Genomic DNA, 27,091 nt, shown 5'->3' with positions numbered 1-27,091 from the left:
CATTACATATTCTAAATCTGTCTGAACTGCCAGGACTGGTAGTTCCTGTCTTGAGGAAAGAAGTCGTAAGACTTCTACGAAAAGAGATTCTGAAAAATGTTATGGCAGATAGTGCAGGTAAAACTATATGATAGAGAAGTGTTCATAAGCTGCTTCTCTCTTCATTGGAAGTACATTCTGTGTCCATCATTACTGCTTAAATAATCAGTTCTCGGGGGTTTGCTTCTCCCTGTTCCCTGAGGAAGTGAGGGGACACAGTTTTCAGAGGCTGCTGGAAGCTCAGTTGGAGTATGGAAAGGGGGAGATGACTACATCAGAATTTTGGCTGAAGGGTAGAGGAATTGAAAAAAGGATTTTCTGGAGGTGGGGAATGGGTGGCTCTGAGCAGCAGTGTAATGCTGCCGGGAGCTCTTAAGCTTATTTACTCATTTAGTATATTGAGAGCACACCTTAGGTATCATGGGATTTGGATCTTTTGCAGATGGATAGATTAACTAGATTACAAAGAACAACTACTAAATTTCAGGAATTCATTATGAAAGTACCCTATGAATAAACTATATGAATATTAAAAACCAAAACCAAACCATAGAAACCACTTTTTAGAAGAACTTTCATATGTGACAGTGGTGTAATTGCATAGTCTGTGCAACTGAAGTAGAGCAAAAAAGCAGAAAATCTGAGCTAGATGTCATAAACTGCTGCCCAGTTTTGCACTTTTTAAGATTTTTTTCTTCTTTCCAAGGAAATAATATGGAGGTTCCTGGGATAAACTATCTCTGGTTAAAAAAAGTTGTCTAGATTCTGTAAAGGTAGAAGACAGACGGTCACTGCAGCATTTACAGAAATTCTTTGATCTGTTTTAATCTTACATCCTTTATTTCACTTTTCTTGGTTCAGAATATTTCTGCTTTATTCAGACAAAACTCAATGAAAACAATGCAGAATGTGACATACTTGTACTTGTACCACAAACTATTAATTGTGTAATCATCAGAAAGAGACTCCTTAATATACTTCAGCTAGCAACATTCTACCTTTCAGCAGACATTATCTATGTTGAGACAACAGAGATACAGGCTTTGAGTCAAATCTTCCATTATGCTTGATTCTCAAAGAAAACTACATTTATGCCTGCCTGTCCATCCGTCTACTTATTTACTAAGAATATTATAATTCTTGTTTTAGCTGTTAAATGTAAAGATAAAAGTTATAGAGTTACTAAGTAGAAGGTATGCCAAATCCCTGTTTTATCCAGTTCTTTCAAGAAAAGGAAAAAAAAAAATCAGAACAAGTGACTTATTCCACTAAGTGTCATTACTGATTTCCAAAAAAGTTACTGAAGAGATGGCCAGATGTCTTTTGTTTGAAGGGTCTGTGGCCCCTACTGCTCTAGAGTACCACAAAATTCCAAATAACATTGATACTGCCTGGTTTTACAGATGAAGCAAAATCAAAGAATGCTCATGCAAAATGACCAGAATAAAAGTCAACGCATAAAATTGTTGTATCTCTGTGTTAAAATAAAGTCTGGAAAAAGATAATTATTTTGATTTCCAGGTGAACGTGAACTCATGGGAGAGCACATGAGTGAAAAGGTTTTAGGAAATCAGGAGCTATGAGGCATGTTTCAAAAGAGTTGCATTTGTTCAGTCAAGAGAAGAGAAGGCTAGGGAAAATAATATGGCATCTGAATATTATTGTGAAGAAGATGGTAATCAATTGTCCTTTGTACCCAGTTGTGAAAGGACAAGAAAAAATTATCTTAATTTATAGTGAAGAAGAACAGGCTACATATTTGAAAAATCCTTCTAAGTACGAGGGCAGTTAAAGACTGGACCAGGCTATCTGTTGGTGCTGGAACATCTTCCTCACTGGCAATTTAGAACAGATTAGACAAAAAGTTTATGTCATCACAATGCTCTTAAATCTATCTTCTTTCATAATTGTTGGCTCCACTCAATAAATAATCTGGATTATTAAGAAATAATTTGAAAAGTAAATTTGGAATATGGAGATGAAATTGTATAGTCTGAACACTATTCTGTTTCATCAAAAATGCTTCTGTATCATCAAAAATGCAGGTATCATTTTTTTTGTCAATAGATGAATACTTGTATTTTGTACGCCTTTCTGTTTTTTAATTTTCACTTATTTTAATTTTAAAGTTCATATACATGTGATTTCTATTTACAGATCATCGATAAGGATAAAGCATTTTACCTGTCCATGCAAGCAGTACAATTAGTCTGCTTACACTACCTGACCCTCCGGATAGGAAGCTGGTTCCAGCATTGTCAATACCCTTTTTCCTTGGCTCCTATATTCTCTCTAGTACATGCTTTTCAGGTATGTATAGTTTTGCAGATATTATGGGGAAATGCTCTGCATTCAAAAACACATGCAGTTTCTTTTAAGTCACATATAGATAACTGGAGTTATTTTGACAGAATATCTTAAAAAAGTCTGATTCCTAAACAAAACCAGAACTTTGATGATTAATTTTACTTTTGGTGGTTAACAGCCTATTTTAACTAAAATGAGTAAAGCCTGTTAGTAATAAAAATGAAACCTAGTATCTATGCCGTGATAATGGAACCCTAAAGTGAAATTAGTTAGTGATATTAGAAAGTATCACTTGTATTTCTGCTCCAAACCTCAAGACATTTTATTTTCCTGTACTCAAAAACATTAAAGAATATATATGGTTCATGTTCCCAACATTCATGGCCCTGATTATAATGTGAATCATTCATGTATATGCTTTTGTTAGAGCTTAAAATATGTAACGTAAGAGAGCAAGGGTACTGAAGGAATGAAGACCATTTGCCTATTCAGAATACTGACAGAATTCAGTCTATTCAGAATACTGGCTAGCACGTCTGTTCTTTCTAAGAAGTTCAGTTTGAAGGATGATGAGAAAACCATTTATATTTATTGTGGTGCTAATCTGTTAGCTGCTTAAGGACTTACATGCTCATATCAAACAATAATTAAAGTCTTCAAATTAAAGTGTTTCTCTTTCAGTGGTTTTTCTTGTATTGGGTCTGTGACAGAAAAGGTTGTAAACATTTGCAAATGGACATTTTATTGTACCTTCTTCCCTCAAATTGTGGTAGAAAAGTTTCAATTATTAGAAGCAGCTGCGTTAAAAACGTGAATAGTGTACGGAGAATTGCGTGGCTGTCACTGTCAGCCTCCCAGAGAGGAATATCTGAATAAGAGAAGTAGCACCCCTTCACTTTTGTAGCTTGCTCTGTCATGTTATCTTGATATAGAACCAAAGGGTTCCAGTATCACTTTTCTGTTTAATACTGCACTTGAATGGCTTTGGGTTTTGTTTTGGATTTTTTTTAAGTAGGAGATATCTACTTATGCTACATGAGAATTAACTTAGAAAGAGACCACCAAAATCTTAAAAGCTTTATAATACAAGCCAGTCTGGAGAAAGACTGTTGTCAACTTGAATAGAATTATTCAAGAATATGAGTCACATACCACAGCACCTTTATATTAATACAGTTTAGGCAGAAGAAAAACAGTATAGGTCAGAGAAGCTTTTGGAGGAACATGTCTAGAAAATAGCTTCAGAATGTTTAACTCACATATTTTTTACAAGGGTAGGAAAACATAATTCCTGGATAGAAGTGAAATAGTGCTTTAAAAAGGCCTCTGAACATTGAGTGGCTGGACTTAAAGTTTCATAAAGAGAGAATAATGGTTCTGAATTGTGAGATGCTTTATGAATTGAACAAATTGAGAAAAATGAAAAAAACCACTAAGGCTTATTTTACTTACAATTGAAATCTGAGGTTGTCTGGTTTTACTTGTCAGAACTTGCTTTTCAACATGTATGTTAATAATTTTTGTAATTTACCATTCACTTTTATATTTCTACTTTGACATTATAAAAGGCAAACTGTATTTTCAGCTTTTCCATTTTACTGAACAGCTTAAAAGTAATTTTTGTTGACAAAGGAAAATATATATTTAAGCAGAGAGGATTTATTATGATGAGAAATTTAGTTCTGCATATCTTCAGAGGCCAAATGCAACTACTACAGAAATGGACCCCCAGTAAGATGTCTCTGTTTTGGATAGTATGATACTCAGAAAAATATAAAGCTAATCATAACGGAGGATCTAATCCCCATTTTCAAAGGTGCCAATGAACTTATCATTTAATAATTTTTAAAATACCACTTACAGATTAAGTAAGGACATTCAGAAACAATAAGAATAATTAAAGGGTTGTTAGGAAGAAAAAGAATATATGCAGTTTGATTAAGTGAGGTAAACAACCATAGACAAGGAAATTGGAATGATACAGTATTTATTTAAGTTGGCAGGAGACTGCAGAATTGGAGGTAGAATTGGGAAAACATGGTGTGCAGTTATTCTGAGTTATTCTATTTTAGCAGATTAAATGTTTTAAAGTGGTGGTAATCCCCTTATTTAACATAACCACAATTGGATTGGACAAAGTAGTACAAACTGTACTTCAGAAAGACAATCCTATGTTTGGATATAGGTTGGAAAGTATAAGTTTAACATTTAGGAGTCTGGAAGTTTTTTGGCCAGTTTTGAGAAATAAATATGAAAATGTCAGAATCAAGAAAATTTTTTTCTCTGGAGTACTAGGAAGTGTATTTATGTGTAGTTTTGGGCTCCCCAGGCTAATATTGTGATGTACAGTAACAGTATAAAGAGACAGTTACTTTCTTAATGCAGTTAGTGTGTGTGTGTTAATTTGTATAGCCCAGTTTTCTATCTAAGTTGGCCAAAGCACAGAGAGTTATTCTGATTGTACATTTTTTATAAAGAGCACGAATAACTCATCTGGGATGCTTTTGGCTGCTGTTTTGAGTAGTTGTGTAGATGAATTTCACTGCTAGCGTGTATGTGCCCCATGAGTGCAAGGACAAATTCTTTGGACAAGCAGAGTCCATGAGATGGTATCGGCAGACTACTACTTGAAGCACCCTCATATCCACTGTTCTCAGGGCATTAAATAGTGATGTGAGTACAAACATCCATGATCTCGTTATTTCCATCATACCACAAGGATGGAAATAATGCAGTGTATGTACTGTCTGATTCATTTGACTTTATATGTAACAGTATAATTATTTTCATGCAGTAAATTGAGTCTCCTTATGACCATTAGCAAAATACAGTTTGAGTTAACATGCTAGATATACCTCTTCATATATAGGTAAAGGAATCATAAATTACTGGGGTTAAAGATTTTGGCTAGTGTAATTCTTCCGAGAGTAACACATCCCGTGCCATTTTCCAAGAGGAAGCATACAACAGGGGAGGGAGGGAGAAGACTTCCCTCGAACAGAAATCAGTTTGTTTCTAAATTCCACAAGTAAAGCTATAGTTATGATTTAAAGACAGTTTGCCTTACTCAATGCCCTAAAAGCTGTGATTCTGAGCTTCTGGGACATATCCATTACCAGCGTCGACTTTTATCATCGGGGACATCTGATGGAGGCAAGAGGAGTGTGATTCCCAGCACAAGTTGCTGCCCATGCACTTAGCAAGGGATAAAAGATTCATCAGCAATATGGCATGTCTTTGATTTGTGTATTTTAAAATCCAGGGCCTGAAAAGACCTATTTTATTGCTTGCACGCTCCCTGCAGGGACCTTGATAGTGACCAGCTTTGTGTTGAATGCCTTAGGTATTTATAGCCCCGATAGTAGTGATTGATTTTCAGCACAGTGTTGTACACAGTGCTGAGTGACTTGCCCATGGTGTGGCTTTTCTCTCTTATTCTCTGACAAGCTATACAGCTTATTAGAAACAATAAACACCAGAAATAGATTCCCTTCTGTGACTGACTGCAGAAGCAAATGTACCATTACAAATCAGTGACAGAGCCCTCTGTATCTACAACTTTGGAAGGGTGAGGGGGCTAGCAGTTCAGTGTCAACTACCAGTGCCGCAGCACTTTAATTTGCTGTTTCAAATTCAGACTGGAGTAGTATCCATAATCTCCTAACCAATCACTAATCCTCGGGGATTTTGAACTGCCAGCCTGCAAGATGTCTATTTTTACATAGGGGTCCGTGCAGCAGAGAAAAGACATTCCTCATAGGAACACTGGATGCATTACAGAATGCTACCCTTTGGTCTTTCTTGTGAACAAGGAGCAATTTTCTGTTGGTTTTGCGTTGCCCTTGCCTCTTTCCAGAAAAAGTAGCCATCATCACAGCCTGTCTCAGAAGACAAAGGACTGAAGTGTGGTACCACAACAGGTGACTAATTCAGTTTACACAGGTCTAAGACTATGTGATCAATAGTTCTCAGACTTACAAAAACAGCAACATTGATCTGAAACACTTGGTTATGGTTTTGCTGTTATACATTGTATTATCAAGAGCTTTTACTAGGAGAGATCCTAGGCAGTAACAGGTCAATTAAATCAGCTTCTAGGTCATCTTTCAAGATCAGTGAAAACATCTCAGCGTTTTCTCTCCCAAAAGGTTCTGTACTTTATCTACATTGTGCGCAAAGTTGACTGAAACCACAGCCTTGCAACTACATGGTACGTGCCACATCATATGTCTGTGGTACACAGAGAAGTCCTCTCCTCATTAAACTTTGAAAAAACGATACTCCATACAGTGTCATCTTCATACCTTAATGTATGAAGGGTCTGGGTGACAGGCAGTTCTATTCAGAGACAGGGATTTGCTCATATTCAAAATCTCAGTGATGCTCAGGGGTTACTTTGCCTCCGTATAAATACATCAGAGTTGGGACCCGTTGCCTTGAACAAAAGTACATTTGGGTTTGGTTTTCAGGGGCTTACTGAACAAGTGCCGACAGTCAATGTGATAATTTATTATATGTTTTGTCAACCAGCCAGTGAGGGGCAAGACCATCTTCAGGAACTTCTATGTGACATATGACTCTGAATTAAGCCAGCAGAACCAGGCAACATTTGGGGTTAGAGCTGTAATGTTAAAGGTTCTGAGCCTTTCTAGCCTTCAGCATGTCTAACCATAGCAGGGAGCCTACAGCGATGACCTGGCTTCCAGAGTAACCTTTTTCAAATGGGGACTCCTAAATGTGCACTTGTTCATAACAGATGTGAGTTGGTGTCCCATTCTAACCAGTGGGGTGCTGACAGCTCCTGAGAAAATGTTTTGTTTACCTGTTTAATAATGTGGGGTTTGAATGCTTTTTTTTTTTTTTTTACCATTCTTTGTGTCTTGTGAAACTTCAAGTACAGTCTCTTTACCTGCTTAGCCAAACATACCCTTCCAAAATAATAATCGCATCCTGCAGCCAAACCCAGTATGATTATAGCTGATAGACTGGGTGTTGCCTAGGTGAAATCTGCTGACAGAAACTATTTTGCAACAGTACAGATCATTTTGTGTCAAATAGACTCACTTTAACTAGAGTTACTCATAAACCTAAATGAAAAGACTTCCTGTTTGAGTATCCTGGCATCATTGGTCTCCCTTAACCTCTTCTACTTCAATAGTACAGGACTGTTTAATAGCTTTAACACTAACTGGAGTTTACGTAATTTCTCTAAAAGTGCATTTTTCTGCAATAGCTGCTTATCTTCTTCTGTACAGCGATACAATATACCTTACCTTGTAGTAAGCTTTCTGAAAGGCCTTTGTTTATATTTTTACCTAAGAACGGAGAGCTGTCTTACCTATCCACATAATTTTTTACAAATAGAAAGTGGGCTTTCCTGTCAGCTGGAGAAATATTCCTGTGCCTTTTAAGGCACACAGCAGGGAAAATGGGAGTATACTGCATGGGTTATGAATCTCCTACTGAAATAATAGGAAACTCACGCTTCTGCTGTTTTAATTATGGTGTTAACTGTGCCCACTTAGGGTCCACTGCCAAACTGTAGAAACAATGCCCTCCTCCTTTAGAGGAAGCTTGAATGGTTTTATCTTCAGTTTTCTGCTTCAGTTTTAAGATAAAGTTTACATTGATGCCTTCAGCTGTAGTTATTAGCAAGTAATTTTCTTAGAATGGGGCTTATTTCTGTGGATTGGCAAATGTTCTTCTCTTCATTTCCACTCCCTACTATTCTTTCAGATTCTGCTTGCAGAAAGACCAGCAGGGTTTTAAGAGCACAATATGCATGACTGCATCTTTTCCTCTAATGCATCTTCCCTAACAGTGGAAAAGAATGGCGCTCTCAGAATGTGCTCATCTAAGCTTCCAGTTCCCCAGGATCTTGGAAGGACTTCTGTGCAATAGCAGCTTCAGCATCTGCTGCAGATAGCAGGCAAACTGGCGGATGATTGGCAGGGCTAAGAAGAAATAGATTTCCAGCACAGGGGCAATGGACTCTTCTTCAGAGACTTTAATTACAGCACCCCTCTAACACTTCTTCAAAACAGCAATAAGTGTTTTAAAATCACACAGGGAAAAGATGGACAGAGATCAACTTTTCACCGTCTCTATCAATAAAAAAATGAGGTCGCATCAGATGAAGCTGGCCGTAGGCAGATACAAAGCAAATAATACTCTGAATTGCATTGTTTTATGTGTTCATGGGTGATACACTCATGACATTCATTGCCTAAAGACCGTATGGATGAAAGAAGTTCACGTGGATCTATGGAGAGACTGCGCAAGACCTTGGAAGAGAGATCTAGTAAAGGTCGCTGACTAGACGAACCACATCAGGCTCAGGAAACCCCCTGAACTAAAACAAAGTTGGATGCTGGAACCCATGGGCATTCTCAAATGTGCTTGTCCTAGTCCTGCTGTTCTCCGAGAGAGTATTTGGACAAGAATTGGCTTATGTCTGCTGTTGGTGATGGGTGAATGGCCCAAGTGTGTGCCTGGCCTGAACCAGTCTGACCTTTCTCGTATTCTTAAAATAGGGTTTATTTATGAATCTTGGCCTGCTCACGGTCTTAGCAAAAATGAAACAGGACCTTCTCCTCTTTAATTCAACTAACTAGAGCCAACCTTAGTCAGTTATTCTCGTTCCTTTTACTGCACTGTCAGCTTTGCTAACTACATAGTCTGTGGTATTTCAGAGATTTTACGGCATACGTTAATAAAATGCCTCTACCTCACCTCTTTTTCCTCATTTAATCATGCCCTTACCTAAACCGAAATTTATCCATCTGTACCTCTTTAGAAACTTGTTGCTACAATTGTAATTTTGAATAGTGACTTTTCTGGTTCCTTATGCTGGCCTTCAGATTCTCTCTACTACAGACAGAAACCTGTAAGCCTGCCAAAAGAAAAAAGAGCAAGAAAATGAATAGAAAATCCATGGGATAGTGTTGTTTCCATCACAGTAATTTGGGAGTAGGAATTTCATTCTGAACCTTGCTAAGTGAATAAATCAAATCCACAGATCTGTAATGCCCAATCTGTAAGTCGTGTTCCAAAAATCAGCAAGTCAGGATCACAACCTTTGGACATTCTCAGAAATAACTTTCCTTCTTTTCCTTTCAACTTGATGAGTTGTCCTGAGAGTAGGTTTATCCTCCTAAGTCACTTAGCAAGGACATGGAAATTCAATGGGAAGTCTCTATATTTAGCAGAGATTAAGGTGGTCAATGCTTATATTCAGTTCCCTGGTTAAGCAAAAAGTCCTTCCAATTTTCAGTAGATAGGCATAGGTGAACACAGCTAGGGCTCAAGGAGGAGTGGAATAGGAAGGGACAGAGTAGCAGGGGGGGATCTAGAAGCCTTCATAGCATCCTTTCACCCTCTGCCTCCTGCTGCTAGTAAATCTGCACCTGAACAGCTAGTGCTTTAAAAAAAAAAAAAAAAAAGCCTCTTCTGTTTGGCTTTTTACTTTTAACACCTCAGGTGTTGAGCAAATGAAGGCAAACCTCTGTGCCAGGGCTCTGTCTCTTTAACTTTGTATGTACACCAGCAGGCACAGTAGGAACCCATTCTGTTTTGAACATACTATAGCATAAATGGACGATAAATCAGAAAGGAAGGAATCCACATTTTCTGTTACTTGTGTGGCCTCCTGGAATGATTAATATATGTTTAATGAGTTCTACATGTATGCTTTTTTTAAATTAAATGCTTCTTTTTTAACAAGACCACTTAAAATTAAGTATGGAAGTAGGGCAGCCGGTATTAAGGTTAAATTTACCATAGTATTTTAGAAAAACACAATAAAAATACTATGCACCACATTTTTTGATGCCAAAGTTTTAGAGAAAATCAAACCACTGAAGGGGTGGAAGTCACTGGCAGAGCAGTTGGAACTGCAACCTATGGAATGCTGAACCTGCTTCTGATAGCTTTTTTTTTTCCCTTTCCTCTTTTAATGTACTCGGCTATTTTATATTAATGACTAGTATGTTCAAAATTGAAAAATCCACTGGGGAGATGAAAAAGCAGGCAATTACATTCTTTCTCATCAGGTCCATGAACAAAAACTGTAAGAGGGTGAGATGTACTAGTTCTAAAGTTTTGATGGTTGTGCTGACCAGAAACAATCACTTGAGTTCACCAACTAGTAATGATTATTCTTTGTTGAATAAATCAGACTTCAGTGCAGTACATTCTGATTTTTTTTCTTGCATGTTATGTACATCTATGGTTATTAAGTTGAACTGATAAAAAATTAAATGTTCTTTTGCTACAGTTTAATTAAATTCCATTTTCCATCAACACGCAATTTACAAACTATAGTTGGAAGACTGAATCACGTGGCAAAGAAAAGCCATTAAATTTTCTACCGTAAAATGTAAAAATTAAGAATCAGAAGCTAGTTATACAGAGAAATTAAATAAAAATTGTACAGGCATGAAATAACAATCTGGATAGCAAAAAAATCATACTTTGTAAAGAGGGTATATTTAGTCGAATGAGGGCCCTTAAAATGAAAAATAAAATAAAGTCAGATATAAACCCAGACCAAAACAGACTGCGTAAGACAAGGTCTTTCTGTTTTAAAAGGTAGTTAGAATTGATAATTCAACTCAGAGACACAAACCAATCCACCCCGGCTGCTGATAACATGCACTTGTATTTCTGGGTCCTAAACAAACACAATATGGGCCTTGCAAGTGCTTTAGAAAACCCTGGTTAATAATCAGTTGTCCAGGAGTCCTCTCTGACCCACACAGGCCCTCCTTCGTCTTGGAACAAAACCCCAGCAGCTGTGGCTTAGACGAGCCATCACGGTGCAGTAAGTGCACCCCTCGCCACTGCCTCTGCCGCCCCCCGCTCTCCCACCACCTGGAGCCCGAGAAACCCGGGCCTGCGCCTCACGTTCAGAACAAATTGAAGAAAGATGGGCAGCTGAGTTACCGAGAGCCACCTCAGAGTAAGGCAGGAGGAGATGACCTAGGGTTAGATGACCCTGACTATCAAGTGTGTTGCCTTGACAAATAGTAATTGCTCGACAATTGCTCTAGGCTTGGAAAACATATGTTGTCATGTTCATGCTGTATCCACTGATAGAGATTGTTTTCATTACATGTACTGGATATTTCTAACTGCACTGAACCTACTGATGTGTGAAAACATACATAAGTTTGAACCAGAGGTCTCAAACTTGAAAGTCTAAAACTTGAAAATCTCTCCTTTGTTCAGGTTATTCCTTTTGGCTAGCAGTTTTCTGTCTTTAGTTTAAGAATCAGTCTATGTCCAGCATCTACAGTGGTCTTTGAAATGCTTTTTTTTTTCTTTTTTTTTTTTTTTTTGAATGGTGTCTTTGTTAGAGCTGGAGAAGTTTCAATGAAATAATATCTCAGTTTGTGCTTGGTGCATGCTATTGTATTAATTATCTCCTTGTATAGGTTTCACCATTAAGGCTGTTGGACACATTAAAGAATACTTCACACACAGCTCGGTATTTAAGGCATATGCAGCTCAGCATTGATTACATATTCTATACACTGTAAGAACTTAAATTTTTTGGTCTGTTCTGTAACAGAACTTCCTTTTCAAATACTGTCTACAGTAACTGTTTCCTCCCCTTTCAGCAAAAGTTTTAGTGATAATATAAATGTGAGCCTCTTTCAGTTGAAAAAGATCATCTTTGAAATGAAGTATTCCTTTTTCTGAAAAGCCATCAAGTCTCTCCCTGAAAGAATGTTGGGTGTTTATGTTTTTTCTTGTACCTTAACACATGTGCACTTAAGCATGAAGAAGCTTCTCAGTGCAAGAAAAGTTGTAGAGAGACCTAAAAGATCATAGGAAAAAAAATTGGGGGGTATAGATTACTAAAATAATTTAAAAAGAAGGAATGGGAGGCAGCATACAATGTATTGCACTCATAGGGGCTCAAGTGGTTCAAGAGGTGTATGCTTGCTGTATTAAAGAAAAGGCAGCGGGAGTCTGTCAGGGGTCAGTACATGATCAGTCATGACCTCAGGGGCACAGAGAGGTAGAATCCTTGTGGCATGATTTGCAAGAGAATATGTGGGCTTTGATTCATTCATTTACACAGCATCAGAAGGTAAACAGGATACCGCTTTCTTATTTGATGAAGGCTTCAGTCATCCAGCTCAGCATCTTCCATTAAACTTCTTCTCTTTCCCTCTGTTTTCATGTGCCTCTTGCGTATTTCCAGCAGGCTGTCCCTCCAGAATGATGAATCTTACACATGAGAAAAGGACACTTTTGCTGCTACTTGTAAATTTGTTGTTGTATGACACAACCTGCCATTATTTTAATTGTTGCTTTCAAATGAAGTGTCTGCCAGCCTGTATGATGAAACCATGTGTTACTAACAACTACAACAGTAATACCTAGTTCTAATATATAGATATATATATCTATATATATTATCTCCAGGTGGTGGGAGAGTGGGGGGCGGCAGAGGCAGTGGCGAGGGGTGCACTTACTGCACCGTGATGGCTCGTCTAAGCCACAGCTGCTGGGGTTTTGTTCCAAGACGAAGGAGGGCCTGTGTGGGTCAGAGAGGACTCCTGGACAACTGATTATTAACCAGGGTTTTCTAAATATAAATATTTTTATCTATAGATCTTGACCTTTTTTTAAGCCAGGAATGAGATATTGTTCCTTTTAAAACTCACAGAGCTCAGGCAAAAGTGGCTGAGGCAAGATTCAATAGCATTTATATCTGCTCATTGCTGAGCCGATGGACTGATGGTATGAGGACGAGACAGCTCTTCTAGGCTCTGAGTGCCGCTGACACGTAGCCCAGCATCTATGCAGTGCTTTGTGCAGGCTCTCCCACTGCACCCAAAACTTCCCCTATTCCAACAGGAGGAGGCTTATGGCTTCCTTCCACAACTCCTGCAGAAGGATCCTTCCCTGGGTGAGATGAGGCTTTTAGTGCTCTGTCCCGGCCAGGTCTTCATATCCAATGTGAAGGGTGTGGAAGACTGGTGCAGATTTCAGTCACTGTAATTTTTGGTTCTTTTATGTAGAGATACGATACAGCATGAGAACTCCTTTAAGGGAGATCTTCCTCGCTGGATTAGCTTTTTGACATGTGGTACACCCTGCTAACTAGGCACCTTGCCTCCAGAACTATGAGTTTTATATTTTGAAAGACAAATACACAGGTAAACAAAATGTCACTAAACACTTATTTCATTTTAGACTTTTTATAACCTTAGTATATGTAGCCTTGGGACATCCTGTAAGCATTATTTTGTCTCTTAGGTTCAGTGAGATGTAGGATAGTTTTAGTTGTCCCTATCTAAGAATCAAGAAGCCGTTGGTGGAATTCTGAGTCAGGGACAGGATTAAGGCCCTCACTTGGACTCCCATTCCAAATGTTGGCCAAAACACCATCCATCTTCCACCTTGATACAGATTTAACACCAGCTGTATGACTTAGCCTGACAGGTCTGTAGGAACAGTAACTAGCAATTGGCACTCAGATGGTGGGACGAAAGAGAGAGCAATTAATGTCTTCATCAATCCAGTTTATTTAAGCACGTTCAGGAAATTATGCTAAGATGCTTAATTTCTTTTTTCATTTATTTACAGGCCTACTTTATCTGTAGTGCTGACCTGTTGTCATAATTTGGTTTTTATGACTTGCATCAAGCATGAAGCTTTCAAAACCACGTGTCAAAGGTAAGTTAGTTCAGTAATATTCTTATTTGTATATGTCCCTAAAAATAATGTACATTTGCAGGGGAAGTTTTCAGCACTTAATTGAAGGCTTAGCTCTGTTGATCAGCCACAGTCCTGAGTAAAGGGTATGGAGCAGTACGCACTCCTGCAGGGAGTTCTGAGAGAGGTTTTCTCCCAGTCCTCTCCAGTACACTGAGGGAGCGCTGGGTACTGCACCAGCTTTTAAAATAGTGCAACCTGATCCTTTCTTTACAGCTCCAAGGGTGGGGGTGGGGAGCAAAGGTGAAAGAATAGTAGCCCAGATCCTCCTTCCCATTTTGGGTCTGGTTTTCTCTGTTGAGTGAAGAGGGCATTAATTGTGCATGACCGCTATGAGACGGGACCCTTTGCTCTCACCCTTCACAGTTCTTGTGACATAGGCCAGGTTTAATCTAGTCTGAGTTAGGAGAAACGAAGTACACTTAGAGGGTTATAATGAGCTTCCCCCTCATTCTCATTTTCCCTCACTGGTATGTAAATCATTGCTTGTAAGGGATAAGGATCTGTGGGAGTTACGAAACTGAAGTGATTGCACTAATGTGGAGCTCCTTCTAGTTAGTTTGCAGTGTTTATCGCACTGTTTAGTGTTGTAAAACTAAAATTAAACAAGCCCCAAATCAAAAGAGACTATCTAATATTTCCCTAACCAACTAGTAAAAGGAAAATGGACAAACCAAAGTAAATTACTAAACAGATCTTTACAAAGAAGGATAGACAATGTGCAAGCCAGGAAATGAGTTTGTTGGAGTTTCACTTGTGGGTAGGGATTTAAAAGTTATTTGGATATAGTAGTTCATAGATTTAACTTGGAAAGACTACCAACATTAATATTTAGTCAGTAGTTGTGGCAGCCAATCAGTACACTGTCATACAGTGGAATCTTTGTGAATTTTATTATTTTATAAGAAAGGATGTTCATGCATATACTACATTCAGCCAGAAACAAGGATACTAAGAGTCCTGAAAAAGTACAGTGGTTTCAATACTCCATTTTGCCAGCTAGTGTTGCCTAGTTTTCAGTGTATTTATTTTTTACTTCTTCAGGCAGTCTAAAGGGCTTATTTCTCATCTGATGAACTACTACTGATTTCCTAATTTCCATTCATCTTTTATAAAAGATTTATTTGTGGCTGTAATCCATGCTGAGCGCACTTTTTTAGCCTGGGCTGGGTATATCTTGTATACACATTATGTATGCACTGTACAGTAATGCCCCGATTAGCTAATACCATCAATACTTATGTAATATTCAGAATTTTAACTGTACATGTAGAAAATATTCATGAAAACTACTACAGTACTTAAAATATTCTGAAAAATATATTACTTTTTATCAAGCACTAATGTCAAACTTGAGAACTGTTCTATCAGACATCCATCAAAGTAGCCAGAGGATAAGACCCAGAATCCAGAAATAGGTTCAAGAGAAGGAAGTGGGGAAAACAATACTTCTCATTTCCACATACTAGAAATGAAACCTGCACAAAGATTTCTCCAAGAATGCTGTCAGTCTGCAGTTAGAAGGATCATGCCATCGCTGGCTAGCTGCGGGAAGGGAGAGAGAGTTTTCTTTTCTTTCCCACTTTCTGTAAAACACCAGTTACTATAAAAGGATAGCTGGAGCTGTGCTGCTTTCTTCCTGCGCCTCAGGCTCCATTTTTTTATAACTTTTTTTTTTCTCCCCCTGTATCTTACCCATTGTGAATAACTACTGCACTTTCCTGTTGTTAATAGTTTTGTCATATGGCTGTAACAATACAGAATGGGCATTTCAGATAACTTAAGAGTTGGGTGCAGACTTCTAAAAAGCCGTAACTGGACTTGCAGTGCTGTTGGTTATGCATGGCTGCTGCTTGTTAAAGTGCTACTGTGCAAAAGCTGAAACACTGGAACTGCCTGCTTGCAGAACCAGGGAGACTCTGCTGTCTGTATTAGTCACATAAGTTAGTAACACCCTTTACAACTGAAGAGATAGAAATGTGTTTAGAGTTTTAAATGAAAGCTGTAGAAATCCGTAGCATAGGCCTTTATGGTCACCAGAGAAAACTGCTTGTTATCATTAGGAATGATGAGGCTAGATTTTTTTAAAAGAACTGGGGGGTGAAGTACAGAATTACATTTTAAAAAATCAAAAAGTATCAGACACCAAATGGGACAGTCAGAATGGTCACAGGTACAGTACTACAGCAGAAGTTGACCGATAATCTTTTTCAAGCATGAAAAGAGAAAGGAATGGTCATTCAGGTAATCATACGCTAAATTACTCACATGTAAATCAGGCAATCAAAAGAAAAGCAGACTTTGGTATATTAATAATAAGCAAGCCTTATTTTTATAAACCCCCCAAAATATTATCTTGATCTTGCAGACCTGAAAAGTCTTTGTGTGGTAACATAAAATTAAATAAAAACTACATACTGTATAAGTTAAAATGCATGTTTCGACCTCCCAGTGAGTTGATACAGTTTCACTTTTCTTTGTACTCTAGTAACTGAACTCTAGTCTCCAATGCTTTTTGATAGTTAAACCAGAGGGGCTTTTAATGTGAGGAGATATGTATGTGTATGTGCATATATATCTGTACCTGCTTCCTTAATGGATTTGTTTAAGACTTACATGTAACACAGAGAAAGTATGCTGCTATTCCATTTGCTGAACACTAATACCTTTACATGTGGGATATTGAATTCATGTTTGTTTATCAGCTCTGGGAGTGTGACAGATCTGCAGAACGACTGATACCAACCTAAAGCTAAAATTTGAGAGCAAAGTGGGTTTGAGGTACACAGAAACTTAGCTTATGGTGATGGGAGTTGTCTTCTGTGCCTCAGTCTGTGAGCCACGTCCCTACCCAAGCTGCTTTTCCAATCCGCCCAATACATCTACCCACCTTCTGTTTTCAGAAAACGGACAGTGTTGTGGTTTGCTTTATACTGTTGCCACTTTGATTTCTTTCTGTGACAAGCTCCAGAGCCACAGGAGCAGCCCGGGAGCAGCACTCGCTCTCCAAGCACAGCAGAACTAGGGAGCCCTCCAGGAGCCAGTTACAGCTCTCGGTCACCGGCCAGCCCATTGCCTGTAGAAGTTAGCATGCTCAAGTTGACATTGATCCCTCAAGGGACTAGCTACCAGCTAAACAAAACTGGAGCACAGGGCTAGCCAAGCATAGATTCTCTGTGACCCCGTGTCAGGACCTGTGATCCTGTTGTAAAAGCCAGCTATGTTACCTCCTTGCCCTCTGAGACTCCCAGGGAATCCCTAAGTAAGTGTGTGTGTGGGAGTTATTTACATCTTCTTCCTGTCTCCGTCCCCATCTTTTGTTGGTTTCTTTGTTTTTTTGTAAAAACAAGAGGATGGAATACTTTAAAAAGACATATTTGTTCCCTTATGAAGGCTTACTACAACAAAGCCAGAATAATTTGTCCCATTAATTATAGATAATGGAAAATGTGTAAGTACCTACGTGGTTAAAGAAGTGAGCGTACTGTCATTAACGGCATCATGACTGTTGCGTACAGCCTGGAAAGGCAGATGCATTTGAATTTCACTGGGAGGTTACAATATTTAGAAACCAGGAGACCTATAAAGTCTAACTATTAAATATACGGAGCGCAGAAATGCTCATTTGCTTGTGCAGAGGAAATAGAGCAAAGATACACCACAGCAGAGACAGCTAGCAGGACAAAGGAGATACTATTGACTCATTCCAGACTGCCGACTTAGCAGCTCAACTTTGCTTCCTTTTAACTTTTGTAACAGTAGGAGCTCAAAGCTTCTCAGTCTATTTTCTGCACAAACAGAAACACCCAGACTTCAAAAAGTAATACACTTTGAAGAAACCCAAACCATTAACACATTAGAAACTGTGTGTACTACTAAACAGGGCTTCACGGTTACTTGAATTTTGCAGTGAGCAAATGCTGATGTTTTAGTAATAATTTTACACTGCTGCATTCTGGCAAACAGTTCTTGATAAGTATCGGTTTGTAAAACACTTTTTGTTGTTTTTAGTGTGATTATAGATTTATTGACTTTGCAGTGGGTAAGTACTACTTCAATATTTTTGCAGACTGAGTAAAAAAAACCCCGCTTTTCTCACCCCAGTAGCAAATCACAACAAGTTTCTAACCCTGTAACGTTACACTGGTACCACTGGGGAAAGCATATGATGTGTGAAATTTAGATTTTGTCCTCGGTGCTTAAATCTATTTTAATAATAATAATAATAATAATAATAATAATAATGATGGGTTTATCGTCTACTCTGAGCAACAAAGTGCTCAAGGCCATCACTCTGACAGCTCCTGCGTTGTGCTAGACCCCTCCAGGAGCAGGACACCGGTCCCCTGGGGTACCAGCTTGCTTCCGGGAGGTGCACGAGGCTGGGGACAGCGCACGAACCCCACGGGTACCCCAGGTTTACACACACCCCTAAGAAATCGCTTCTCCAAGGCGCAGAACGATGCGCATAGAACGTCACCAAACGTCATAAACGCACATTAAGCGGCACCACGTAACGCAGTACTGGAGCAGCGAACACGTTGAATTTAAGTTTCGAAGTATTTAAACCCTGGGCTCGGCTTGTCCCCCCCACCCCCCTCCTCCCCCCGCGGAACGGCTCGCGGCCCCGCTCCCCGCGCGGCGTGGAAGGCGGGGGGGAAGGCGGGCGGGGCGCCCATGTTCTGCCTTGTCGCCCCCCCCCCCCCGTTGGTGCGACGGGCTGTCACTCAGGCGACGTCACAATACGCCTGTGTGAGCGCTGTAAACACTCGGGCGGGCGTGTGTGTGTGTGTGTGTGTGTGTGTGAGTGACGCGGGGGCGCGCCTCCGCCCCCCCCCCCCGGCTCGGGCTTGCGCCCGAGCGGGGGGAGTGAGGGAGGGGGGAGGCGCGCCCCCGCTTGTTTCCCTGCGCGCATGGTAGCGGCACGAAAGGTAGCATCACTGGAGCAAGGGATGATGTAATTCTCCCTCCGGCCAGTAACTGCCTGCGCTTGCACCGATCCGATCGGCAAAAGGGAGGGGGGGTGTAAGGGGGGTGTTTTACGCGTGATCGTATCAGGATCTCCTGACCGCGCACCCCCCTTTTTAAATCCCGCTCCGTTTATCCCCCCCCCCCTTCCCCCCGCCCGGGGCACGGAGGAGGGAAGGGGGGAGGGGGAAGGGGTGGGGGAGCCCCGCGTCGTGTGTGCAGGGTAAACACGCCGGTGAGCGCTGCGCCGAGCAGTAAACAAGTCTAAGGTGCCCTCCGCCGCACGACAACTTGCTGCGGGCGGGGTGTCCGTGTCCGTCCCCCCCCCCCCGCATATACAAGCGCACACACACACACTTCCCCCTAACAAAAGCCCGTTTAATATCAGCGTCAGCTTTTGTTCGGCGAGCAGTGGCAACCGTCCCCTCTTCCCGGTCACCTTATTTTACCGGTATGCGTGTCTGTCGTCCCCCCCGCCCTTCGTCCAAATCCACGGGTCCCCTACGCCCCGTCCCCCCGTGCGCGCATCCCCACTCGCTCCGTGGTGCTGCTCCCCTCCCCTTCCCCCGCGCTAAGCGCCTCCGACCCCCGGACCCGGAGCACCAGGTCCCTCCTGCCCGCTCTCTGGAGCAGCAGGCAGGTAGGCGAGCAGGCAGCTGTGTCGTTCCGTTCCCCACCCCCCACCCCCCCCCCGTAGAAAAGGCAGTAGCTAAATGTCACTTACTGTCAGAAGAGGAGGGAGGGGGAAGCCCTTCTCTCGGTGCAAAAGCAAAATAGCCACTCGCAGGACGTTGCTAGCATAGGAGGCAGCGAGGAAAAAAAAAATAATCTTCCAGTAGCGGGGGGAGGGGGAGGATTCGCCTTTTAACCGGAGAAAAATAAAATAAAAAATAACCGTGTGTGTCCCGTCCCCCCCCCCGGTTGCCTTTTTTGTGCAGTTTCAGCAAAGCTGCGAGGAAGTTGGTCCTTTTGTTCCACTATTTATAGATTGCGTCAACATTGCGAAAAGGAGAAGGCGGAGCGGTGGCACTTACTCCTCGCCGAGGGGTGGTGGTGGTGGAAGATATCGGGGTGGAGGGGCGGGGCGGGGGGGGTGGGGGACGGAACGGGACACGACGGGGGGGACAGGGACATACAAGCGACCTCAGCGCTCACCCCACCCGCCGCCGCTCCGAGCACGGGGGGAACCGGGCGGTGCGGCGGCGGCGGGGAGAACCGCGCCGCTTCCCCGCCCGGCTGCCGCCGCACAGCACCGCCCCGCGGGCAGCGAGGCGAGGCGCGCCGAACCGAGCGGCGGGGCCCGGGCCCGCCGCTCGGTTCGGCGCACCTCGCCTCGCCGGTACCGTCCACCTCCATACCCCCGTCGGGACTCCATCCCCCGGTCAAACTTGTTGCGACCCCTCGGTTGGGAGCTCCGAGGGCAGGTGCAACGCACCGTGCAGCCCTCGGTTTTCTTTCCGAGGGAGCCGAAGGGTTAATTTGGGGAGCCGAAGGGAAAACATATTAAGACCCGGGGGGGGTGGGGGGTGTCGTGAAAGTTAGAAGTCTCATCGCCACGCGAGAAGGTTTGGGGGGGGGGGGGGGGGAACGACCGGCTCTTTTCTGGCCGAAGGCCAATGTTTCTAAACTGAATGTAAACAAAGAAAACTGCAAACACCGGAGGAGGCCTTCCACCGCCGCCAAGGCTGGGGAACGTGTTCCCAAACGGGTGCCGAGCTTTGCCCACCCTCCCCCACCCCACCCCCGTTTCCCTCCCCGTCCTGAGCGCCCACGGCCATCCCGGCCACCGCCCTCGGGTGCCGCGGGACGGGGGGAGCCTTCCGCCGGCGGGGACGGCGCAGGGTAGCAAGCCTCAAAAAAAAAAAAAAAAAACCCAACCAAAAACCACCACCTTTTTTTTCTTTCTTTTCAACTCATTTGTTGTATTTTTTTTCTTTTTCTTTTTTTTTTTTTTGAGACCAATGGCTCGCCCCTCCCGCCCTGGGACGCAGAGCCGCCGTGCCCCGGGCGGGCGGAGGCCGGGACCGGGCTTGCCCGAGCCTGCCGGGCGCTCCCGGCTCCGGCCTCGGGGCTCCGTGGAGCTTCTGGTGTTGATGCTTCCAACACGCTCGGGAAAGCATTCACGGGACTCCTGCTCCGTTGGCAAAACCTTCTATGTTTAGACGGGGAAATCCTCGCTTGCTAGCTCGCAGGCCGGCGGGGTGTCACCGCGGGGTTAGAGAGGAGCTGGAGGGAAGGAGGAAGGCTGGAGGCGTGCGTGACCGTGACACCGGTGTCGCGATCGCCCCACGAACCCCCGTGATGGACACGCGGGCGATACGTGCGCTCAGCAGAAATACAACCGTCGGACCGGGCGAGGTTTGGATTTTCCGCCGCCCCCCCTCCCGCTCCTTGCTTTCGTGATATCTATGGGCGGATGATTTCTCCTCTTAGTTATGCTTCGTGACAACGGATGCCTTCCTGATGATGATTTTCTGGGGGAGAGTGCGAGTCCCTCGGAACTCTCGCCCTCCCGCCCCCCCCCAGCCCACGCACTGCCCCGCTGGCTGCGGCGCGGCGCCGGGCAGCGGGGAGCGCAGGTAATGGTGGGGGAAAGCTCCGAGTGAATAAAATAAAATCCGTTCGTGTGGTTCCTTTCTTGAAGCGTCCCCCCATCCCGGGCTTTCCATCTCCTCTGCAACTTTATGCTTCGCAGCAAAGCCGCCGTCCCACTTCGCTGCTCTTGCGCCAGAGCACGACGCTTGCTCATCCTCCGTGAGTTCTCCTTGGGGACTGCGGCTACTCTTTTCCAGCTCTGCTATGGTTAACAATAAATAAATTAAAAAAAAAAGGAAAAAAATAACGAAAATTACCTAGTTCGAAGGCGGACAGTGTTCAGTGTCACTCAAAAGACGGATCGTCTTTTGCGTACAAAACCCGTGGCAAAAGTGAACTCTTAATAGACCTTGAACTGATGGTGTAAAAATGGACTGGTGGTGGAAAGTAGTAAGTAGTGTTAATGAAGAATAGATCCGAACTATGAACCGTGAATAAGCCTTCCTGGAAAGAACTGAACGGAACAGAGAGTAGGTAGGCAATTCGCTTGCTGCTTCTCTGCAAATTTAGAAGAAAATGGGAGTGTGGCACAAGTTTGTATTTTTTTTTAAACACGCCTCTGAGAAAAAAAAGAAAAAAACAACCCAAAACCAAAACCACAACCCCCCAAAAGTAGCGTTGTGATGGAAATGGCGAGGGACGGTACAAGCGAGGGGGGAGAGGTGTGAGTCCCCGGGCGCCGGTATGCCCGCCCCGGGCACTGCCCGCCCGCTCGGAGCCGGGGGCTGAACCTCGCCGAAAGCCTTGGCGGTCAGAAATGTTGCAACAGCGCTTTGGAAGTCTCTAAAGAAAAGCTGAATTGTTCGAACTTAGGTAACCTAAGGAAACTCGTTATGACCTACATTGCTTCTCTGAGTCAGCAGCCCCAGCCCCGGCGGGGCCGTCCGCGCTGCCGCCGCCACCGCGCACCCCGCGGGCGGGGCCGCCCCCCCGCCGCCGCCCGGGCTCGCTGCTTCCCGGGTTTACAAATAAATTTGCCTGGATCGAGACGGTTTCACTTCTGCCGTCAGGAATGGCTCCGCGTTTTGAGTGTCGGTTTGTGTTTTTTTTTAAACTTTCCCCGGACAGAGCAGTGTGCCTGCTTCGGTGGTGGTTTACCGGCTGGTTTGTGAGGGGGAAAGATAATATAAGCGGAGGACAAGGTTTGGTTTCTTTTTTTTCAAGTTTTTAAGAGCTGTACTTTATTTTCCAAAGGGTTACCGATTGTTTCCCGCACCGGGCAATAGATGCCTTATAGGGAAAAGTTACTATGTGTTGCACACTGCTATGCTCTGAAGATAGACAAAGAAACTCTGAAGTTCCTATCAAAAGCCTACCAAACAGCTTTCCTTATTCCTTCTGTAATGTAGTATAAAGTAGCAACGATTAAACTCCACATGTCCACTCTCAAGACTCACAGTTTAATCCAGTCTGCGGCGAGCTCGGACAGATACACCGAGCTTTTATTAAACGCAGGGTCAGCATCAGGGAAAGAACCAAGGATGTTTTAACATCTTAACGTAAACTGTGCGCAAAGTTACCGCATCACCCCGGCGGGACGAGGGACTGGGAAAATCATCCGGTCAGCTGTCTTTTATATTGTAAACGACGAACGAGTCGAAATGAAATGACCTCAAAAGCCGCTCCCCCTCAATTCTCATTTCGTATTTACCGACACGCCGTTGACATCAGCAGGCAAACTGAAACGACAAAATTCAGCTCCAAATGCCTGGATTTGCTGGGCAGGCGTTTTACCGGGTTTGCACACCGCTCCGAGCGCTGCTTTTGGCATTATTGTCATTATTAGTGATACCTTTTAGCAAACTTTTAAGATTTTATTGGCCAAGTACGGCAAGTCACTGCGTTTCAAATTAGGGTGGAGGCATCGAATCCAATTTCCTTTACGTTTTAAAAAAGAAACTTTCACAGCAGTGGTGGGGAGTTGATTTGATGCTCTTTACTAACAACTTTCAGCAGCTCTGCGTTTCCTGCAATAGTGACATTTCAGCCTCCCTTCTTAAGAAACCAGCGGAATTCGGAGATAGCCATCGACAGCAGCTCCCCGTGTCCCTAAGCAGGGAGGGGGGGCAGGAAAACGCCGGCTCTGATTTTGGGGGTCGGGGAAGGGTTGTTTCTCGGTGGGGAGGTGGCACATCTCCAAGCCCCGTCCCTACCAGATGTCTTTGCAGCTGGACACGCGGGGACGTCCCCGCTGCCTCACGGTGGGGATGAGCCACGGTGGCGCAGCCACCTCCGGCCCCGCGCTAGGCGGGTGCTGCCAGCCACCGCCAAGTCAAGTCAAACGCCTTCGCCTGCCGGATTTTTTTTTCTTTCTTTTTTTTTTTTTTTTCCGAAGAACCCCCAAAATTCCCCCGTGGTGTCACGGAAAGAGATCGGCGGTAACCGCCACTTCAGAGCTCTCCTTGCTCACCAGCCCTAAACGTCAAAGGCAGGCGAGAAGGCATTTGTGCTTAGGGGAAAAAAAAATATCATCAGCTATAGCTGGGGAGGAGAGGGGTGTGAAGGAGGAGGGGGTGAGAAGGGTTTTGGCTGTGCCGGGGCTGACACGGTGCGTCTCCACTTCCAGCGAAGCGGGAGCGACTCCGGCATCTCGCTCCCTTCCCCGGCGACGTGCTGGGAGCTCCCCGGGAGCCCCGCGGCTTCCCCGGGCTGGTGCCCCCGGGCTCTGCGGGGCAGCGCCGGGACTCGCCGACCTCCCCGCGCCCCTCGCCCCGGCGGCTCCGGAGGGCTTGGGCAGCCCGGCGGGGGCTGGGGGCGGGCGGCGGGGCCCCCTCCGTGCCCCCAGGTCGCTCTCCGTGCCGTCCAGCCCACAGAATGGGCTCGAAAAGCGAGATTTTGGGAAACCTGTAGAGGGAATGGTCGTGATCTGCGCGTCAAAGCGAAGTTGAAGGACCAGCAGCCGCAGTTAATACCGGTCACTTCTACCGAGATTTTGGGGCTTTTTTTTTTTTTTTTTTTTTTTTTTTCGGTTTGGAAACTTTTTTTGGGTGTGTCTAGAGCTGCGTAATTTCGTAATTATTTTTTCAGACACCGTTGTCTATATCCAGCGTGTGCGACCAGGTTGTTAAAGACGGGATGATTTTTGCTCCTACCAGCTGGATCTCTGCACGGTTTAATTAACCCCTTGTGCCTCGTCACGTTTCTTTTACCGAACAAACTGTCAGGGCAGCCGGCGGTCAGCTCAGTACTGCTCTGTATTGCAGGACTGAAAAGGTACGATGCAATGTGTGCAGAATGATTGTAGCCTTTCAGGATGTTACCGAGGTTAAATGAAAGTCCCGGGACGGTAAGAGCGACAAAATGGTAGCTGTCCAAGAACAAAATCGTTATTTTTAATTGAGTCGAGGTTTGGTGTGGTGGTTTTCAGTTTGGTTTTTTGTTTTTTGTTTTGTTTTTTTTTTTTTGGTTTTTTTCTTCCCTAGCGTAGCTGGAAAGTGTCTTTGTTCTGTTTAAATTAATGGAGGCTTTAAAACATGCTTGTTACGATTGACTGCCGGGAGGGTATATACAGTGAATAATGACAGCCCTTAGCGAAAGAAATACAGTAACCTGGTTTTGGATAGCGGTGTCCCAGCGACGACTTGTCTTTTCCTGTGTTTTTTTCCCTATTTTCTCTCTCTCTCTCTCTTATTTTTTTCTTTTTCTTTTTTTTTTTTTAAAACTGTAATTATTGCAGAGCTGTGTCCAGGAGCATGGAGTATCATTTCAGAAATGCCCTCCCCGTGGTTCCCGAGCCGCCCCTGGCCGAAGAGGGGCTGCGGGACACCGCGGCCGGGTCATGGGGAGCTCGCTTCTCTCCAGCCGCAAATATTAAGTTTCTCCCCTTTTTCGTTCCCCAGTCCAAAGATTTGGCTGATAAAAACTAAATCTCTGTGTGACGGCTCGTTTTCGTGCCAGGCTCAACATCCAGCTCATCCCCTCGATGTCAGGTTTCTCAGCGTCTCGTTGTCCCGTTTTCGGACACCCTTTTCCTCGGAGATGTCTCCAAGCCCAGATTTTTATATGTTCCCCCCCGCCCCCCTCCCCCCCCCCCCCCCCAGCGGCACCGGGGCTACCGGTTTCGTCTCTTGTCAAACTTCGCGGAGATTTAGTGTAAGTTCAGGTAGTTTGAACTCTACAGACGACTATGTTATCTTATTTGTAATAATTAAATTAAGCAATTTTGAGTCTCGTCGTTAAAAATACCAAATGCAAATACTCAGCACCTTGGGTGTCTGCTGGTACTTTTATTTCTCTCGGCATATACGGAGTTATTTAACGTATAGAAAGAAGCAAAGAATCACCTCCTTTTAGCAGAAGGTCAAACGGTGCAATTAAGCGATAAAGTTCAGAGGGTCGGGGAAAGCTGGAATAACGCTGTAAAAAGGCAGTAACAACTGGTTATGTTTTTAAAAAATGTAGTCGCCTTTTGGACTTGAGGTAGCTGCTGCTTCTCGGTTATTCACTCGTCCGAGATGCTGAGGGGTCCGATCCTGCTCCCGGGGCAGCGGCCGGTGGCGGGGCCGGGTGCCGGCAGGGGGTCCTGGCACTGCGGCCGTGGCGGTGCTCAGCCCTGGGTCAGGCGAAGCGGGGTGGAGAGCGGCTGGCAGCCCGCTGCAGATCTGCTTCCCAGGCTAGTTTTGGCTTCCGAGAAAATGAGCAGTTACTGTAAAATGTTCACATTGCTGGGATGGAAACTTTTCGGTGTGTTGGAAATACACGAAGACAGAAACGACGATGACAGCGCCTCGAGGAGTAACTTCTGACCCCCTGAAAAGCAAGAAGAACTTTCAGGACCTGCTGGTTAATGACAGTCATTTCCATCCCACTCCTCTGAAACCAAAACGTGTGCGTTTGGGGGAATTTCGGACTTTCGGTCACGCCGGGAGAACGGGAGCCCCCCTCCAGCCGCCGCCCGGCCGCGGTGCGCCGGACCGCCGAGTCGCCGTCTGCATCGCCCGCAGGTTGCCCCGCGGGGCAGGGGACGAGCGTCCCGGCAACCGGCGCTCCCCGCGGCCGGTATTCGTTTTGCCTCGCTCCCCCCGTGCCCCTTGGCCGCCCGGTGCCGGGCAGAGGGACCGGGCACCGCCGGGTGCTGCGCCGCCACCCGCTGCCACCTGCGCTGCGCTCCCCAGCCGGGACGAGCCGGGTCTGCAGGGCTGCAGTGCTTTCGAGTCATTAGTGCTTCTTAGGTGGGTTATTGTTTGTTTGTTTTAATTTTTTTTTATTGTTTCTCTGCACCAGCCTCTTATTTTGTTCTCGCAAACACTAGAGCCAGCGAAGGCAGCGGGCGTGCAGGCACTGCGGCAGCCCGGAGATCTCGCTTGTCTCCCCGTCCCCTCCAAAACGCTGCAGCTGAAGTGCTGGCAGTGTGGTGATTCGTCTCCAGCTGCTGCCGCTGGTCAGTATTTACCGCCAGTCATTTATCTCCCGGGTTCAGCTTATTATTCTTTTCCTTTTCCGGGAGGAAAAC

The 27,091-nt window shown here is 44.1% G+C and overlaps 1 protein-coding gene and 1 long non-coding RNA gene across 4 annotated transcripts in view; one reads left to right on the top strand and one right to left on the bottom strand.

The window, feature by feature from the left end:
* The window catches only part of LOC308058782, a 54,250-nt gene extending 29,399 nt beyond the window's left edge, over positions 1–24,851 (bottom strand). The window contains exons 1-2 of the long non-coding RNA XR_013925961.1: positions 21,897–24,851; positions 19,769–21,270 (exon numbers count right to left, since the gene is read on the bottom strand). This is a non-coding gene — a long non-coding RNA (uncharacterized lncRNA). The remainder of the gene's footprint in view (positions 1–19,768; positions 21,271–21,896) is intronic.
* Positions 1–27,091, top strand: part of LOC308058779 (uncharacterized protein) — an 87,040-nt gene that overhangs the window by 31,098 nt on the left and 28,851 nt on the right. The window contains exons 8-11 of one of the 3 annotated variants that reach the window (XM_080375138.1): positions 2,197–2,349; positions 13,948–14,037; positions 18,088–18,118; positions 26,863–27,019. In XM_080375138.1, the coding sequence (XP_080231264.1) occupies positions 2,339–2,349; positions 13,948–14,037; positions 18,088–18,118; positions 26,863–27,019 (289 nt within the window). In that variant the 5' untranslated portion in view covers positions 2,197–2,338. Of the gene's footprint in view, positions 1–2,196; positions 2,350–8,082; positions 8,227–13,947; positions 14,038–18,087; positions 18,119–26,862; positions 27,020–27,091 lie in introns of those variants that run through there. The other 2 variants (XR_013925958.1, XR_013925959.1) reach the window with 2 other exon arrangements.

The sequence above is a fragment of the Falco punctatus genome (assembly GCF_963210335.1).
Source record: "Falco punctatus genome assembly, chromosome: 2".
In the NCBI taxonomy this organism is placed as follows: Eukaryota; Metazoa; Chordata; class Aves; order Falconiformes; family Falconidae; genus Falco; species Falco punctatus.
Note: the sequence above shows the minus strand (reverse complement) of the source record. Positions and strands in the feature narration are given on the sequence as shown.